This window comes from Ascaphus truei, chromosome 8 (assembly GCF_040206685.1).
Source record: "Ascaphus truei isolate aAscTru1 chromosome 8, aAscTru1.hap1, whole genome shotgun sequence".
Lineage (NCBI taxonomy): Eukaryota > Metazoa > Chordata > Amphibia > Anura > Ascaphidae > Ascaphus > Ascaphus truei.
Genome location: NC_134490.1, coordinates 45,926,431 through 45,943,626, shown reverse-complemented (window position 1 = coordinate 45,943,626; position 17,196 = coordinate 45,926,431). Strand labels below are relative to the sequence as shown.

The following is a 17,196-nucleotide window of genomic DNA, read 5'->3' as shown; positions in this document are numbered from 1 at the left end:
TACACACACTAGAATCCATCCGGGAGCACAAGGGTTAATAGTTCTTTAATGATTATGGCTCTTTGTGTAATTTTCCCGCCTTTTCAGGCACCATTTTGCAGGTCCCCATTGGCCGCCATTAGGGCTCAATGCATTCCAATGGCAGAATGTGCTGTTTTGGTCCTGTTTCCTGTAAAGGTGGCGTCCGAGAGGGAGAACGGCGGTTTCCCATTGAAAGTCAATGGGCCCATTGACTTCAATGGAGATGCCTCGAGGTAACCTTTTCAAGAAGAAGTTGGCTGCCGTCCAGACCGCAAACCACAAAGCGGATACAATGTCTAAAAAGAGTTACAATCACTTGAGTCAAGGTCAAAGTTAATTGATGTGGGAATAAACAGTTCTAGGGCACCTAGAAATAAAATTATTTTTGCCCCTAGTTCCTAGGCTTCCCCCACTCGACCACAACCGGGTCCCCGAATCTTGGACCCCCGATAAGGGTCGAACCAGATGGAGCGGGTCGCGCCATAGGCTTTGCCGGCGGCGGCAGAAACGGCTCAGAAAAATGACTAAGTGTGAAATGTTGAAATGTGTAAGTCCATATCTCCGGTTCTGGAATGCCCAGAGGGATGGGATTTGGGTGACATGTAGCCAAGGTTCCGGCTTTAATGCATGCCCATTTCCAGACCCCTCAGACCAACCAGACGGAGTATGGACGACTGTAAAGATTTGTAGATTTTCTCAGACTTCAATGGCGGCGGTTCCCCATTGAAAGTCTATGGTAGGAAACCCCATTGACTACAACGGCGGAGTTGCTCCATTGAAACCCATGGCGGCGGAGCCTGTTGTTTTCAATGGGGATTTAGTGAAAAGCTGAGATTTCTTTTTCAATGGAGATTTTTGTATTAAAATGATTTAATGTACCTTTGTGTAACTCCGGTTTCTTAGGTCGTAGCAAGTCGCTTTTTGGACCATGTGGTGTCCCAGTTCTGGCAATGCGAACTGAGAAGTTTGGACCTGCTAGACCAAACGGAACCGGATATTTTAATACGTATATGTTTTATGCTTTATATTGTATTTTAAGGTATGGGTAAGTTCCAGAGGAAATTCTTTTGGCCATAAAGTAGCAGATGGCCCTAGGAGACGCCCCAATGTCTAGGACTTAAGTATTGTTCAAAGGATTTTGTCACCCTCCCTGTTTACCTAAGGGCGGAGGAGGCTCAAGGCAGAGCAGTCTTTAAGTGTCCCACTTCACACCTTTCAACAAAGGTTTTCCTGCCAGAACTCCAAATGGATAGACTGGCTGGCATTCCTGATGCAAATGTGGGGCTTCAGAAATGAGACCCCAGAGTTCTACTGCGCATGTGCCAACTAGCAGGGGGGCATGGGTCAGAATGCTTTCCCACGTTAGTGAGTGGCTGGAGGTAATTGAAAACCAATCCCCTGTGCTTAAGGTTAAGAATAGAGGGACAAAGGATATATAAACTGCTGTTCCCTATATTCCTGTGTCTTCGTTTGCTGAATGATTTCCTGATTGCTGAGAGAAACGCTATGCACTGTCTTCCTGCCAGAGGTCTGTCATGTCTTTGGTGTCTTGATGACTATGAAGAGTGCTGCATGAACTGCCAGTCCAGATATGACTGCTTCATCATTTCCATGTTAAGTAAGTGTCTATATTTTGCCTGTTATTTGTACATTATTGTGTGTTCACCTTTATCAAGGAATAAATAATATTTGTTATATCTAAGTCTCGTCCCAGTTCAAACCCAGGTATATATATATTTATATATAGTTTTGGTGTAAATTACAACCTGTCACAAGATACCGTGACAAGCTTGTAATTAACTGGTGGCAGCTGGCGGGACTGAACTGGACCTGGATTACAGTATTCTGCGGGGTACTGTGATCCAGTGGGAACTTGATGGTAATTGCAAGTTCCTGGGACTAAAGATATTGAACACACAGTGTACAACATATAACACAAGATATGGCACCTCCTCACTGTTCCCCTACTTGTGAGAAGCATTTCCTCCAGAACCAAAGTGCCGGCCATCCGTCTGACTGGAGCCGGGCACTGAGACCGGAGGAGTGCATCAAGTCGGCGCGGGGACCAGCAGCCAGCAAGGCTGAGAGAGAGACAGCAATCGGTGAGCATGAAACCCGGCAGGCTGAGCAAAGATCCACAGCTGCAGCTGCTGTAACCATCAGACATGTGGAGGGAGAGGGTGGTCTTGCACCAGGAGAGGTATTGGCCGTTGCGGCGGCCAGTCCATTTTACCCAGAATTGCTGGCCCTGATGTTTGCGCAGGGAGAGATGTCCCCAGCAGAGCGGCTCGAGCAGCTGAAGCTGGCGATGATCCGACCCACTTATCCCCTCCCAGAGTCCGGCGCTCAAGCATCTCCGCTCTGGACTCCGTTGCCCCTTGCTGGGGTTAGTCCACCGGCGGCGGAGAAGCTCTGGAATGAGCCCGGCGCTCAGGCAACTCCGCTCTGGACTCCGTTGCCCCTTGCTGGGGTTAGTCCACCGGTGGCGGAGAAGCACCGGCAGTTACTGCGGCACTGCCAACAAATGGGCCACAATAATGCCCAGTGCCCTGACCGTGCGCGGTCAGGCGAAGAAGCCCCTCAGGGCCAACGCTCACGAGCTGCGGAAAAGATGACCCAGTTAGCGGCATCCTCTGATGGCTCCCGTCCAGCCGGGGCGACAACCCTCCTCGGGACGTCTCCTGGAGAACCTGGACGGGCTGCATCAGCAACAGCGGTGGAGAGCAGCGGCCATCCACCTGATCCCGGATGAGAACCAGCGGCAGCGGCAGAGAAGAAGCCGCCACTCTGGCATCCTGCTGGCGGCAGTTCTATGTGGGGGGAGGGACAAGGTTTGCGGGAGGGGGTTATTTTACCAAGTTTGCATGGAGCTGTGTTCCTCCACAAAGACCTGGGACCCTTGTCCTGCACCGTTTTACCTGTACCCAACCCGGGCGCTGTTGCGGCAGCGGACCGGTGCTGCCCAGCCCAGATGGGGCCGGCGGCAGCTGCTCCAGTCCCCCTGCAATTGGGACCAACGAAGGCGGCGGTCTCTGCGGGGACCAGCAAGGTAAGCCAGACCAAGTCGCAGACTGACTCTGACTTATGTTTCCCTATGACTGTACCCTGTTGTTTCACTCTAGGGGTGACTGGTGGGTGGCAGGAGATAGGGGCACCAGGGGAGGGGAAGGAAGGGCAGCTGGTAGGGCAGTCAGGATTCCCCATTACCCTGGCGGGGCAGCAAGGGGACTCTCAGTTAAGAGCCCCACTGTTGCAGCCTTGCTCTGGGTTGGAGGTATCAGGGGTTGTGGCAAAGTTAGACCACCCCCAGATTATCTGCCAGCCAGGAGCTAAGGTGGGTGCATCTGCACCAGCAACCCTGAGCTCATCCCTGGTAATGGGGAGACAGTGTCAGGGAGATGGCCTCACTCAGGTGTCCCTAGGATCCAGGTTAGGATTAGCTAGGGAGAAGTGGAGTGAGGGGAAGCTGCAGGTAGGTAGCCAGCAGCAGATCTCAGGGGAGGGGAAGGAAGGGCAGCTTGTAGGGCCGCCAGGCTTCCCCATTACCTGGTCGGAGCAGCAAGGGGACTCTCAGTTAAGAGCCCCACTGTTGCAGCCTTGCTATGGCTGGAGGTACCAGGGGTTGTGGCACAGTTAGACCACCCCCAGATTACCTGCCAGCCAGGAGCTAAGGTGGGTGCATCTGCACCAGCAACCCTGAGCTCACCTCTGGTAATGGGGGCACAGCTTCAGGGAGAGGGGCTAGCCCCGTTAGCACCCAGCTCTAGGGTAGGATTGCCTGGGAGAGGGTTGGGTGGGCCAGTGGGAACTGGGGAGGGAAGGCAGCAAGTGAGCCAGCCAGTTTCCCCCGCTACCCTGGCAGAGCCTCAGGGGGTTTCTCAGATCAGCAACCCCCTGTTGCAGCCTAGCTATGGGCTGGGGGTATCATGGACAGTGGCCAGTTTGTGCCATCCCAGAGATACTTGCCAGCCAAAAGCTAAGGTGGTTGCATCTGGAGAGGTGCCCCTGAGCTCATCCCTGGTAAGGGGGAGACAGTGACAGGGAGATGGCCTCACTCAGGTGTCCCTAGGACCCAGGTTAGGGTTAGCTAGGGAGAAGCGGAGTGAGGGGAGGCTGCAGGTGGGTAGCCAGCAGCAGATCTCAGTGAGAGAAGGAGGGCTAGTGGTAGCCAGAGAGGGAAAGCAGCAGGTATTGCAACTAGAGTTTCCCGTTACCCTGGCAGAGCCTCAGGGGGTGTCTCAGATCGGCAGCCCCCTGTTGCAGCCTGGCTATGGGCTGGGGGTATCCGGGGCAGTGGCAGGCTTGTGCCACCCCAGGGATACCTGCCAGCCAAGAACTAAGGCGGTTGCATCTGGAGAGATGCCCCTGAGCTCATCCCTGGTAAGGGGGAGACAAGGTCAAGGAGGTAGGTGCACTCAGGTAGTTCGAGGGTCTGGGGTAGTATTGCCCAGGGAGGAGAGGAGTGCAGGTGGGCTGCAGGGAGGTAAGCAGCAGGCTGAGGTGCTGGGCCTAGGGGAGGCTAGGCAGGGAGGCACCGTGGAGCAGGGGGAGATAGGAGGTCAATGGGGTGTTAGGCAGCTGGCAGAAGCTAGGGATGGGCTAGGTAGGCAGAAGATCCCTTGTTCTGACTGGCCAGGAGTGACCCCTCTGACAGAACCCCCTGGGTTCCCAAAGGAGAGGCTGTGGGTAGATAGGCAGCCAGAGAGGAGAGTCAGGAGTATAGCAGAGCAGCTACAGGGTGGCACAGAGCCAGGGCAGGTAGGGTCCCTACAGAATAGTGACATAGCCCTTTCCCAGACTTGGTTGACAGGAAAGCGACGGTCTGTGCTGGATAGCTGGTCTCCTGCAGATGCAGAGACATGCCAGTCTCTGGGCAGTGTGCAGCCTGGACTGCACCGGGGCCCCTTCACCATGGACTTGGTTCCCAAGGCCCTGGGTGGGGGGCAGAGGGAGGCAAAGGAGAATGCCCGGCGGCCACGGTGGAGCCCTGCTCCCCAAGATCTGGACTTTACAATCCACTGTGGCCAGGACAATGTACTGGACAATGCCGGGGGACAATGTTGCCAGGCCAATCCCTCAGGACTTATTGAGTGCGTCAAGGGCGCCAGTGGTACCCCAGGGCCTGGGGGAGGCGACTGGGGCACCAGGCTCCATTGAGCAGGGGAGGTGTAGAGGGAGAAAGGGGGTGGCCCGGTATTAAAGGGGTTGCACCCCATTTGGCCACCCCTGACCGCACCAGGGAGACAAGGGGTTAACTGGACTGAGGTCCAGAAATGTGATTTAACCCTTGTTATGACCTGTAAATGTATTCTCCCCTGTTCCATTGTAATGTCTGTGTTAATCAGTGTCTGCATCACACACACACTAGAATCCATCCGGGAGCACAAGGGTTAATAGTTCTTTAATGATTATGGCTCTTTGTGTAGTTTTCCCGCCTTTTCAGGCACCATTTTGCAGGTCCCCATTGGCCGCCATTAGGGCTCAATGCATTCCAATGGCAGAATGTGCTGTTTTGGTCCTGTTTCCTGTAAAGACCAGCAGGTGGCGTCCGAGAGGGAGAACGGCGGTTTCCCATTGAAAGTCAATGGGCCCATTGACTTCAATGGAGATGCCTCGAGGTAACCTTTTCAAGAAGAAGTTGGCTGCCGTCCAGACCGCAAACCACAAAGCGGATACAATGTCTAAAAAGAGTTACAATCACTTGAGTCAAGGTCAAAGTTAATTGATGTGGGAATAAACAGTTCTAGGGCACCTAGAAATAAAATTATTTTTGCCCCTAGTTCCTAGGCTTCCCCCCACTCGACCACAACCGGGTCCCCGAATCCTGGACCCCCGATAAGGGTCGAACCAGATAAAGCGGGTCGCGCCATAGGCTTTGGCGGCGGCAGAAACGGCTCAGAAAAATGACTAAGTGTGAAATGTTGAAATGTGTAAGTCCATATCTCCGGTTCTGGAATGCCCAGAGGGATGGGATTTGGGTGACATGTAGCCAAGGTTCCGGCTTTAATGCATGCCCATTTCCAGCCCCCTCAGACCAACCAGACGGAGTATGGACGACTGTAAAGATTTGTAGATTTTCTCATAGACTTCAATGGCGGCGGTTCCCCATTGAAAGTCTATGGTAGGAAACCCCATTGACTACAACGGCGGAGTTGCTCCATTAAAACCCATGGCGGTGGAGCCCGTTGTTTTCAATGGGGATTTAGTGAAAAGCTGAGATTTCTTTTTCAATGGAGATTTTTGTATTAAAATGATTTAATGTACATTTGTGTAACTCCGGTTTCTTAGGTCGTAGCAAGTCGCTTTTTGGACCATATGGTGTCCCAGTTCTGGCAATGCGAACTGAGAAGTTTGGACCTGCTAGACCAAACGGAACCGGATATTTTAATACATATATATTTTATGCTTTATATTGTATTTTAAGGTATGGGTAAGTTCCAGAGGAAATTCTTTTGGCCATAAAGTAGCAGATGGCCCTAGGAGACGCCCCAATGTCTAGGACTTAAGTATTGTTCAAAGGATTTTGTCACCCTCCCTGTTTACCTAAGGGCGGAGGAGGCTCAAGCCAGAGCAGTCTTTAAGTGTCCCACTTCACACCTTTCAACAAAGGTTTTCCTGCCAGAACTCCAAATGGATAGACTGGCTGGCATTCCTGATGCAAATGTGGGGCTTCAGAAATGAGACCCCAGAGTTCTACTGCGCATGTGCCAACTAGCAGGGGGGCATGGGTCAGAATGCTTTCCCACGTTAGTGAGTGGCTGGAGGTAATTGAAAACCAATCCCCTGTGCTTAAGGTTAAGAATAGAGGGACAAAGGATATATAAACTGCTGTTCCCTATATTCCTGTGTCTTCGTTTGCTGAATGATTTCCTGATTGCTGAGAGAAACGCTATGCACTGTCTTCCTGCCAGAGGTCTGTCATGTCTTTGGTGTCTTGATGACTATGAAGAGTGCTGCATGAACTGCCAGTCCAGATATGACTGCTTCATCATTTCCATGTTAAGTAAGTGTCTATATTTTGCCTTTTATTTGTACATTATTGTGTGTTCACCTTTATCAAGGAATAAATTATATTTGTTATATCTAAGTCTCGTCCCAGTTCAAACCCAGGTATATATATATTTATATATAGTTTTGGTATAAATTACAACCTGTCACAAGCTACCGTGACAGTCAAGGATAGTGGAGAGGTAGCAGAGAATAGTCCAGCACTCACCACTGGTTCCGGCCAAGGTTTCACATCTTAAACAGGCACCATCTTGTTGCCGTCATCAGTGATGGACGATCTCGCAAGATCCCCAGGCTGGCTCCGGTGCCAAGGATGACATCACGTCTGGCCGCGCTGGAAGTGCATCACCTCTCTGCGCACCGAACAAGGTCCCACCTGGCTCCTCGTCCGCATAGGCCGCAACAGGATCTGGGCTGAAATACGAAGAGGGGGACTCACCAGTCTGCAGGTAGGAGACGTCCTCTGGCTCCACCGGATCCACCGCAGGCGGGTCTTTCGCTGCTCTGGCATCTTCCTCGAGCATGGGGCTCCTCTGGGGCTCAGTATGCACCAAAGCCTGTCGGAGGGATGCCTCGGAATTGGGACTCCGCCTCAAGCTGCCGGTAGGTGACGTCTCTCCACAGGTTTCGAGCTGGTCACATCATCTTCTGAGGAGGGTAAGGTCACATCATCTTCTGAGGAGGGTAAGGACACCTCCTCTGGGAATTGACATTGGGGCGCCCTGCACTCCCTGGCAGCTATTGGCAGGAAGTTTGCCCGCTCCCGCACCGCCAGGGGATGTGCACCCAACACTGCGGGCAGCCCACTCACCCTCTCGGTCATCAGATACGGGTTGTACAGGTTCCAGTCCTGGAACTGGTGGAACATCACGGCTGGTACCGCAGTTGGCACCGGACCACGTGGGCGAGATGACTAGGGCACAAGGGACCACGATGTCATCCACGGTGCATGGATTAGGGTAGGCTGCACCTAGGTGTGTGAGGGCTCGGTCGTTGGCGTGGATAGGTACCTCTAGCACAGGGCCGGCACGCCGCATGAAGTAGGCCCCGCAGTGTTGACACTGTGCAGTAGTGCTAGCGTCGCCTCCAGGGAGCCGGCATTTCAGGCAGATACATCGCAGGTGGTGCTGTCCATTCATCGTGACTACCTGCCTCCTGGCAGGTGAAAATTGGCAGACATTTTCTCTTTAATAGATGAGGTAGTGTAGACAGATGATTGTACTGAACATCTATTCTCTTGCTCAGCTTCGTGGAACTGAAGTAAAGTATGTGTTTAGCTCCTCCCAGAGCAGGAACAGCCTCCGATTTGTTCTTTTTTCGGTGCCCCCTCCCCTAGGTGGAATATAGGGCAGGGGCATGACAGAGCAAGGCGTGACTTGACTCCGGCTGAACCAGTCACAGTGGTGGGCGGGGCTTAACCTTTATTTATATAGCGAAAGGATACGTTATATCTATGGCACAGGGCCCCAAGTTACACTGAATGAAAAGGATATAAACAGCTGGATAGAAGTTGATGTCCACCAGGGCTCTCCTCGTGTGAGCGGTCAAATCATGAAAAAGAATAAAAAACATACATAGTGTAATACAGTAATGACATAAAACAAAAAAACTTATAACACAACTGACAAACTGTTGCCTCTTTATTTATATAGCGCCATAAATGTACATAGCGCTTCACATTAGTGATACATGTTGTAATCATATAAATAACAAATAATATAAATAACGGGTCATGGGAATAAGTGCTTCAGACATAAAAGTAACATTAAGGAAGAGGAGTCCCTACTCCGAGGAGCTTACAATCTAATTGGTAGGTAGGGGAACGTATAGAGACAGTAGGAGGGAATTCTAGTAAGTGCATCTGCAGGGGGCCAAGCTTATCCACAGTCCTATTCACATGCTTCTTTAAGCAAATGTGTCTTAAGGTGGGTCTTAAAGGTGGATAGAGAGGGTGCTAGTCGGGTATTGAGGGGAAGAACATTCCAGAGGTGCGGGGCAGTCAGCGAGAAAGGTTTAAGGAAGGAGAGGGCTTTAGATACAAAGGGGGTAGAAAGAAGACATCCTTGAGAAGAACGCAAGAGTCTGGATGGTGCATAGCGAGAAATTAGGGCTGAGATGTAAGGAGGACAGAAGAGTGTAAAGCTTTAAAAGTGAGGAGGAGAATTGAGTCTGAGATGCTGGATTTGATCGGAAGCCAGGAGCAGCAACCTTATCGCCGAAAGCTTGTGTAGCCCCCTTCTAAAACCAGGCCTGTTTTAGTATGCAGGCTAGGCAGTACTCTGGCAGTGTAGGGTTTAAACCCACAACACATGGTCCTACATGTGAGCTGGCTCTTAGCTAGGCTACAATGTTGCAGATCCCAGGCACATGAGGCCTGACTCAGAGCTAGGAAAGTTCTAGTGGGCTATGTAACCGGTGGGGTGACAGATTGCTACAACATGTTTTGCCCAGAGACAGAGAAGGGAAAAGGTTAACACCCCATGGGTTTATAAGGGGGTTTATAACTGCCCTAGGGGGGCAGTTCTGTGGAGATCCTGTTCAAAGAGTCCTAGGTGCCTGGTGCAACAGAGGTTTCCATGCTGCAGGGAGCAGGGCTATAGCCAGGTTTAAGTAGGGGCCTGGGGCTAAGCCTACTTCACTCCTATCCATGGTTAAGTTGGGTCCTGGGAGGAACTGCAGGCAAAGGGGGAACTGCTGCAAGGGAAGGGTACATGCTCCCTGGATTTCCCATCAGATTGCGTCCCAACAGTCTCTTTCTTGCAGATGAAGGGTATCCACGCTCCCTGGTGTCACCTCAGGGTATGTCCCAACATAGCTCTTGCTTTCAGTAAGGGTCTAGGTAACCCCCTCCCTGGAGATGCCTCAGAGAGAGGTTTCCCCCTTCCTTACCTTAGAAAATGGGTGTTATGGATCCCTGGTGAAGCCTCAGGGGCCCGGACCCTGCTTCTTCTGTGCTTCACCGCTGCACTGCCCTGAAAGCCTGCCCTGTTCTGCATCTCAGCAGCGCCTCCAATTGTAGCGCTGCTTTCCCCCCCCCCCCCCCCATCCCCCTCTGGGAGATCTGGCCTTTGCCATCAGTGTCATTGTGCTTCATACCCATTAGGTTCCAGGACAAGGTATGGGGAAACAGGACAGGCTTTTGGATGTCTTCAAGCTGTGTTCTTCTTTATCTGGTGCCACGCCTCCATTTACAGCCGGCTCCAGCGTGGCTGGAGACGGTCCCCACTGTGAAAATCATCATTTATACCCCTACCCAATAGACTGTAGACTCAGGCAGGGGTATATAAAACAGGATCCTCTTTATAGCATAGCATCCACTGCAGATGGTATTACAGAGAATGCAGTCTGTTAAAGCACAGGTCCCTGACCTGTGGATGTTGCATGTCTCTTCTCAGAATTGAGGCCTTGCAATCCTGCTTGTTATTCTCTTCAACCCCCTAAGGGGCTGAGAGCACGTCTCAATCCCAGCAAGGATAGACTTGAATTGACTATAATTTGGACAAAAAGAGAGGGGTATTTTGCTCCGCTTAAAGTTGGTGGGGGATGGTGCTCCTCTGGGTCAAGGTAAGTACTAAACACTATATACAGAAAAGTAAACCCAGTTATGGCCACTCTGTCCCCTGAGTGGATGTATTTATGATTAAAAAAAAACTTTAAAGTTATTTTTAATCCTGACTATAATTTGGCATGTCTCCTCACTAGCACAGAGGGGGTGGGAACATGGTCTGCACCCAGATTGGCTGCACACAGACCAAGTGTCACCTCCACCCCTTGGGGAAACCCCAAGATGATAGCCTGCTACAGCCTGCAGCTATCAGGACTTACATGACAGGGAGGGGCAGAAAGATAGCCAGTACCAGCCATGGCTACACCTGATTGGTAAACAGGAGGCAGGAGATCTCTGCAATGTTGTGGGGAGGACATCAGGATATGCTCACGGTGATTCTTTAGATGTCAACGCCTACAGTCCAAGAGGATCCTGAGGCTTCATGATGCACCTCACGGACACTTCTTCTTTGGTATCTATAGCCATGCTTCAAATACTACGCCAGGTGTTGGTATGACTAGGGTTTAATGAAGAGCAGGATACATACACTGGATCACAGGATTGGCATAGTACCCATATTTGAGGCCTAAGCCATTATCTTCTTAGTACCCTGGCCTAACCCCTAGTGGGATAGGCCTCAGCACACTCCTCTAGCAGGAGAACTCTCTTCTGTGTCTGCACACTCTGAAGTGTATCCCAGAACCCCACAAGCTCTTACTCAACTCTATACTATATAGAAGAAACCCCTCCTTCCATGGGGAGTGGCTTGTAAACCAGCATATTCACTGTCACAGACCCCCTCTTACAAACACAGGCTAGGCCTGAATTTTATTGAACATGCACAATGAACAATATAGCATACTGAGCATAGTCTACTGCTATCACTGCCCACATATTAAAGGGGACTTACATTGTTAAGGGGCCAGGAAATCAGTAGTCTTACTTATAATTCCTTTAAATACTGTATGTGTCAAATCCAAAATGCTACTATAACAAATGTGTTACATTTGCTGTAATCAAAACTATTTATTTGAGCCGAACATCTAGCTGCACTTTTCTGTACATTTAGACAGTCATCAAATTACCTATGATGCTGAAATAATGACAAAATTGCAATGTTAATACAATTTAAAGGAATAAACCAGTAGGAAAGCAAACAAAATAAACTCCAACTTTTTAATTCGGGATTATTTGCTTTTATTTACAAGTTTAGGCCTTTTGATGAGTGTTTAGAACTTAATCCACTGAGTAACTCATTTTGCTTGAGCTGAAAAAACAAAGTGCACCTTTCTCTTGGGAGTTTGGTAAAGAAAAGTGCTTTTTAATCTGAAACGTTTAGTAAAAAGTGGAGCCCAACGTAATTTTTAAAGATTTCCCTCACATTTTTCTTTACCGGTAACTTTTCTGGTTACGTACAGTACATACTTCATTTTGAATTGTCCTTGAATTGGTTTCTGCTGCTTTTAAAAAAGCCCTTCAAAGTCTGGGTGTCTGAAACTCATTGCAGAATGTGCTGATCCTGGGGGGTTGAAGGAAACCCCATGATGTCAGAGGTGACAGTCACCTGTCACTGGCATGGAAAGGGTTACTGTACATCTCCTCCTAAGCATTTCCAATGCCGGAAACCACTTAACACAAATAGTTTGAAATAAATCTAAACAAATATTAGGAGGAAATGTACGGTAGCGAGTACAGATTTCCTTTTTTAAATAACACGAGCAGAAAACATCTCTCGAACCTGCACTTCCGAAGGTGACACCTTTCTAAAATGCAAACATGCAAAGCCGAAGAAAACCTGTTTTCAGTGGTGTACTTAATTGTAAGCAAATAGCATGGTTACGTTAGCTTTGCAGTTCAGACAAAGAATAAACAACATGATAGATCTATCATACAATGGAAGGGTATTTTTAATGCTCGTTTTGTACAGTCCAAAAAAAAGGAAAGAAATTGAATATAGACAAAAAAATAAAAAATAAATCAAGAAGTTGCACAAAAAAATCTAGTTATATTTTACTCCGCTTCCATGATACTGCCGGCAACTCAGCCTTAATATTAAATATTAATACAAAGCTGATTATGAATGACATCTATCATTTGATACTGTTCAGTAATGTTTTGCAGGCCCCTCTGTGGTGGCTGAGTTTGTAAACTGTCAACCACACTACATCGTCCGGCACAATTAAAATGGAAATCTCGGTGTCGAAAAGCTCATCATTTTGTATTGTAAAATATGGACATTTCTATTATATTTCAGGTGGAGTACTCACGTCCATCAGCCCCGCGTGATTCCATGTGCACAAGGTCAAGCTCTTTATCTAAACCCATTACCGACCTAAAGAAATGGGAGAGAGAAAGAGAGAGAGAGAGATAGGGAGGGGGAGAGAGAGGGAGGGAGAGAGAGAGGACACAATGAGATTATTACAGCAAAGACAGGAAAAGATAGCCACATTACTGAACTGTATTGTATTTTAATTGCATGACCAATGGGGCATAAATGCACAAATTGCCTATGCTCTGTGAATTATTATCACGGGTTCCTCCTGCACATGTACGTTTTGCCATGAAAACAAATGGTTGGTTAGAAATCTTTATTGGGTAACATAATTTTAAACATGCAGTCTCGCAATAAAACCTAGATCTCTTCAGGGAACATGAAACGCATTACAGACCCCACTGATTACTATCACCCTCAGGGAGGCCTGTAAATGGACACTTTATATATTTAACAAGCAACTGCCCCATGTTTCTGATTACCTCCAATTTAGGGACTCATTCTATTTATGCAAGAATGGCCTCTGAAGACCATGGGGATTTTCATCCAAAAACGTTCAAATCGTCCACCTCGGCATATATATAGAATAAAACCCCCAATCATTAAAGGGAAAATTGTGCCTTTTTTTGTTTCTTTAAAAAGTACAATAAAACATACTCAATGTTTCAATGTTAGCAAACCGAAAACCCAGACCACACTAATATATATATCAAACAGATATTGAACAATCACTGGGATATTCTCAAGAATGATCCTGTTTTGGGACCTACTCTACCTGCATATATTCCAGTTACTTACAAAAAAGCTAGGAACATTAAAAACATTGTGGCCCCCAGTCGATTGAGAGTGACTGTGGGTGGAGATTCAGTTTCCTCTGACCATCTCTCCGGCAATTATTCATGTGGACGTACTAGATGTCTTACATGTAAACATCTCATTGCCGGTGAGAGATTCTGCTCTTTCTCCAACAAGAGAGAGCATGATGTCAAGGGCAGAATAAACTGTCTCTCCACCTACATAGTCTATCTCCTCTCGTGCTCCTGTGGTCCACAGTACATAGTACATAGTACACAGTACATAGGGAGAACTATTCGATCTATGAGTACCAGATTTCTAGAGCACAGATGCAATATCATCAATGGAAATCTGGCTCATAGTCTCTCTAAACATTTCTCTATCTGCCATAGTAAAGATCCTGCATCTCTTACCATTAGGGGTATAGAACACATACCAGTGTCTCTCATTGGGGGGAATAGATTCAGGAGGTTTTGTTTGCGAGAGACCTTCTGGATCTATACCCTGGACACTTTGTCACCAAAGGGGTTCAATGAACATATAGATACTAGTACACTGGTATAGTGTTCTGTGGTCCCCCTGCTCATCTTATGACTACATCACCAGAGGTGTGCATATATAACCATCAATTTAACAATACTATTGTACGCATCTCTGTGGTTATCACTGGGGAATGAATTGTCTACTCTCATGTTTATAATTGTATTGATTCCAGTTTTTATTTTTCAGGCTCTTTCCTCTTTTTTATATTTTTTATTTTTATCTTTATTTATTCATCTTATAACATTAAGTTTATCATTATGTATTATATTATATATTAACATCTGAATCATTTTAATGCCCATGTTCAGCAATATCTATTTATATATTAATATATTTTTTATGTCATTCATGAATAAGTATATATATATATATATATACATATATACACATATATATATATATATATATATATATATATATATATATATATATATATATATATTTATTTATGTTTAAAGTTTTTGTCATGTATCATGCAATCACTCTATGTTTCCCTCATGTTTTATCCCTCTTTCCCCCTCCAGTCCCTTAAGAGTTAATGATTATAGCAATCAATTTGCATTCAGGTGTTTTTAATGTGCTCCATTTTACTATGACATATATACATGTATGGTATCTTTGCTAGTACAGCTTTATCCCCTGAGGAAGTCGCATATCGCGACAAAACGCGTAGGGAAGTAGCTAGCACTGGACTTTTTATTGTTATCATTCATACTTTGAGCATTTCTATCTTTTGCTCGATTTGGAGCCTGTCCGTCCTCAATCACGTTTGGAATCTTGATGCAGGACGTCTGACTACCGTGTCAGTATCCTACAGTACTGGTGGACACAGACTCTCGCGGGATTACAACCAGGAGGGGATTAGGTGCGCGCGCACCCTCCTGGCATCCACAACAGGAGAGTGTTGGACACCACACACGGTACACATCTACGGAGGCTCCATCGGGTGATAGTAAAGACTCTATTTATTGTCTGATTTTATTTTGCACAATGTAAGTGTCCGTGATTCATCTGCACGTTTATTTTATTATTAAACTACAGTACTGTATTATGCTATGGGAGCCGCGCTGTCTTCTTTTCGTTATATATCTATATATATATATATATATATATATATATATATATATATATATATACATACACACACAGTTATGTGAAAAAGAAAGTACACCCTCTTTGAATTATATGGTTTTACATATCAGGACATAACAATCATCTGTTACTTAGCAGGTCTTAAATTTAGGTAAATACAACCTCAGATGAACAACAACACATTACCGTGTCCTGATTTATTTAACAAAAATAAAGCCAAAATGGAGAAGCTATGTGTGAAAAACTAAGTACACCCTTACTGCTTCCATTGGAATTAAGATGCTAAGTAGCAGACAGGTGCTGCTAATCAAATGCCCTTGATTAATTGATCATCAGCAAGTGTGGCCACCTCTATAAAAACCGAAGTTTTAGCAGTTTGCTGGTCTGGAGCATTCAGGTGTGTATTAACACAATGCCAAGGAGGAAAGACATCAGCAATGATCTTAGAGAAGCAATTGTTGCTGCCCATCAATCTGGGAGGGGTTATAAGGCCATTTTCAAACAATTTAAAGTCCATCATTCTACAGTGAAAAAGATTATTCAAAAGTGGAAAACATTCAAGACAGTTGCCAATCTTCCCAGGAGTGGACGTCCCAGCAAATTCACCCCAAAGTCAGACCGTGCAATGCTCAGAGAAATTGCAAAAAAAACAAGAGTTACATCTCAGACTCTACAGGCCTCAGTTAGCATGTTAAATGTTAAAGTTCATGACAGTACAATTAGAAAAAGACTGAACAAGTATGGTTTGTTTGGAAGGGTTGCCAGGAGAAAGCCTCTTCTCTCTAAAAAGAACATGGCAGCATGGCTTAGGTTTGCAAAGTATTTTGTGATTTTTTTTGTTTATGTATTTTTTCAAGTGAAATATTGTAGGCCCTAAAAGGTTTGTAGGCCCTAGGCACTGTGCCTAGTCGGCCTAATGTATAAAGCGGCCCTGATCCCAAGCACACCAGCAAATCTACAACAGAATGGCTGAAAAAGAAAAGAATCAAGGTGTTGCGATGGCCCAGTCAAAGTCCAGACCTCAACCCGATTGAAATGCTGTGGCTGGACCGTAAGAGAGCTGTGCATAAACAAATGCCCATAAACCTCAATGAACTGAAGCAACGTTATAAAGAAGAGTGGGCCAAAATTCCTCCACAACGATGTGAGAGACTGATAAAGTCATACAGAAAACTATTACTTCAAGTTATTGCTGCTAAAGGTGGTTCTACAAGCTATTGAATCATAAGGTATACTTAGTTTTTCACATATGGCTTCTCCATTTTGGCTTTGTTTTTGTTTAAAAAATCATGACACGGTGTAATATGTCATGTGTTGTTGTTTATCTGAGGTTGTATTTATCTAATTTTAAGACCTGCTAAGGAACGATTGTTATTATGTCCTGATATGTAAAACCATAGAATTCAAAGAGGGTGTACTTTCTTTTTCACACAACTGTATATACCAATAGGGACCACATAGTATCTATACACATTAATAGTAATGGAACACCCTCTTACATTTCTACACCTACCCACACCATAGGTATACATTCTCACTCCACACACACCCTTTGTAAGGCGCAGTATACACTGTGGGTGCTTTATAAATTTATATTTACAAATACGCACAGACACATACACACACATACTCTTACATCACTAACATTCAGGGACCATTTAACACCTTAAGTCACAAATCGCATACTACACAGGGGGGAGGGATAGGCTTCAGTCAGATACATTCCAGGATGCACTGTTTTTAAGTTAAAACCTTTCTTGCTTTATCCATTGTACCATCGCCGGAAGGAGAGATCAGTGTATCTCGCACAAATAAAAGCATTTCGTTAGCCACAGAACGGTATTGTCTATTCATTATATATATATATATATATATATATATATTTTTTTTTTAATATATATATATATATATATATACT

General features: G+C 46.4%; 1 protein-coding gene across 1 annotated transcript in view; it reads right to left on the bottom strand.

Annotated features, from left to right (window-relative positions):
• SORCS3 (sortilin related VPS10 domain containing receptor 3) overlaps window positions 1–17,196 on the bottom strand; it is a 445,583-nt gene that overhangs the window by 146,357 nt on the left and 282,030 nt on the right. Inside the window, exon 6 of the mRNA XM_075611819.1 lies at window positions 12,844–12,908. Coding sequence (XP_075467934.1) covers window positions 12,844–12,908 — 65 coding nt within the window. The remainder of the gene's footprint in view (window positions 1–12,843; window positions 12,909–17,196) is intronic.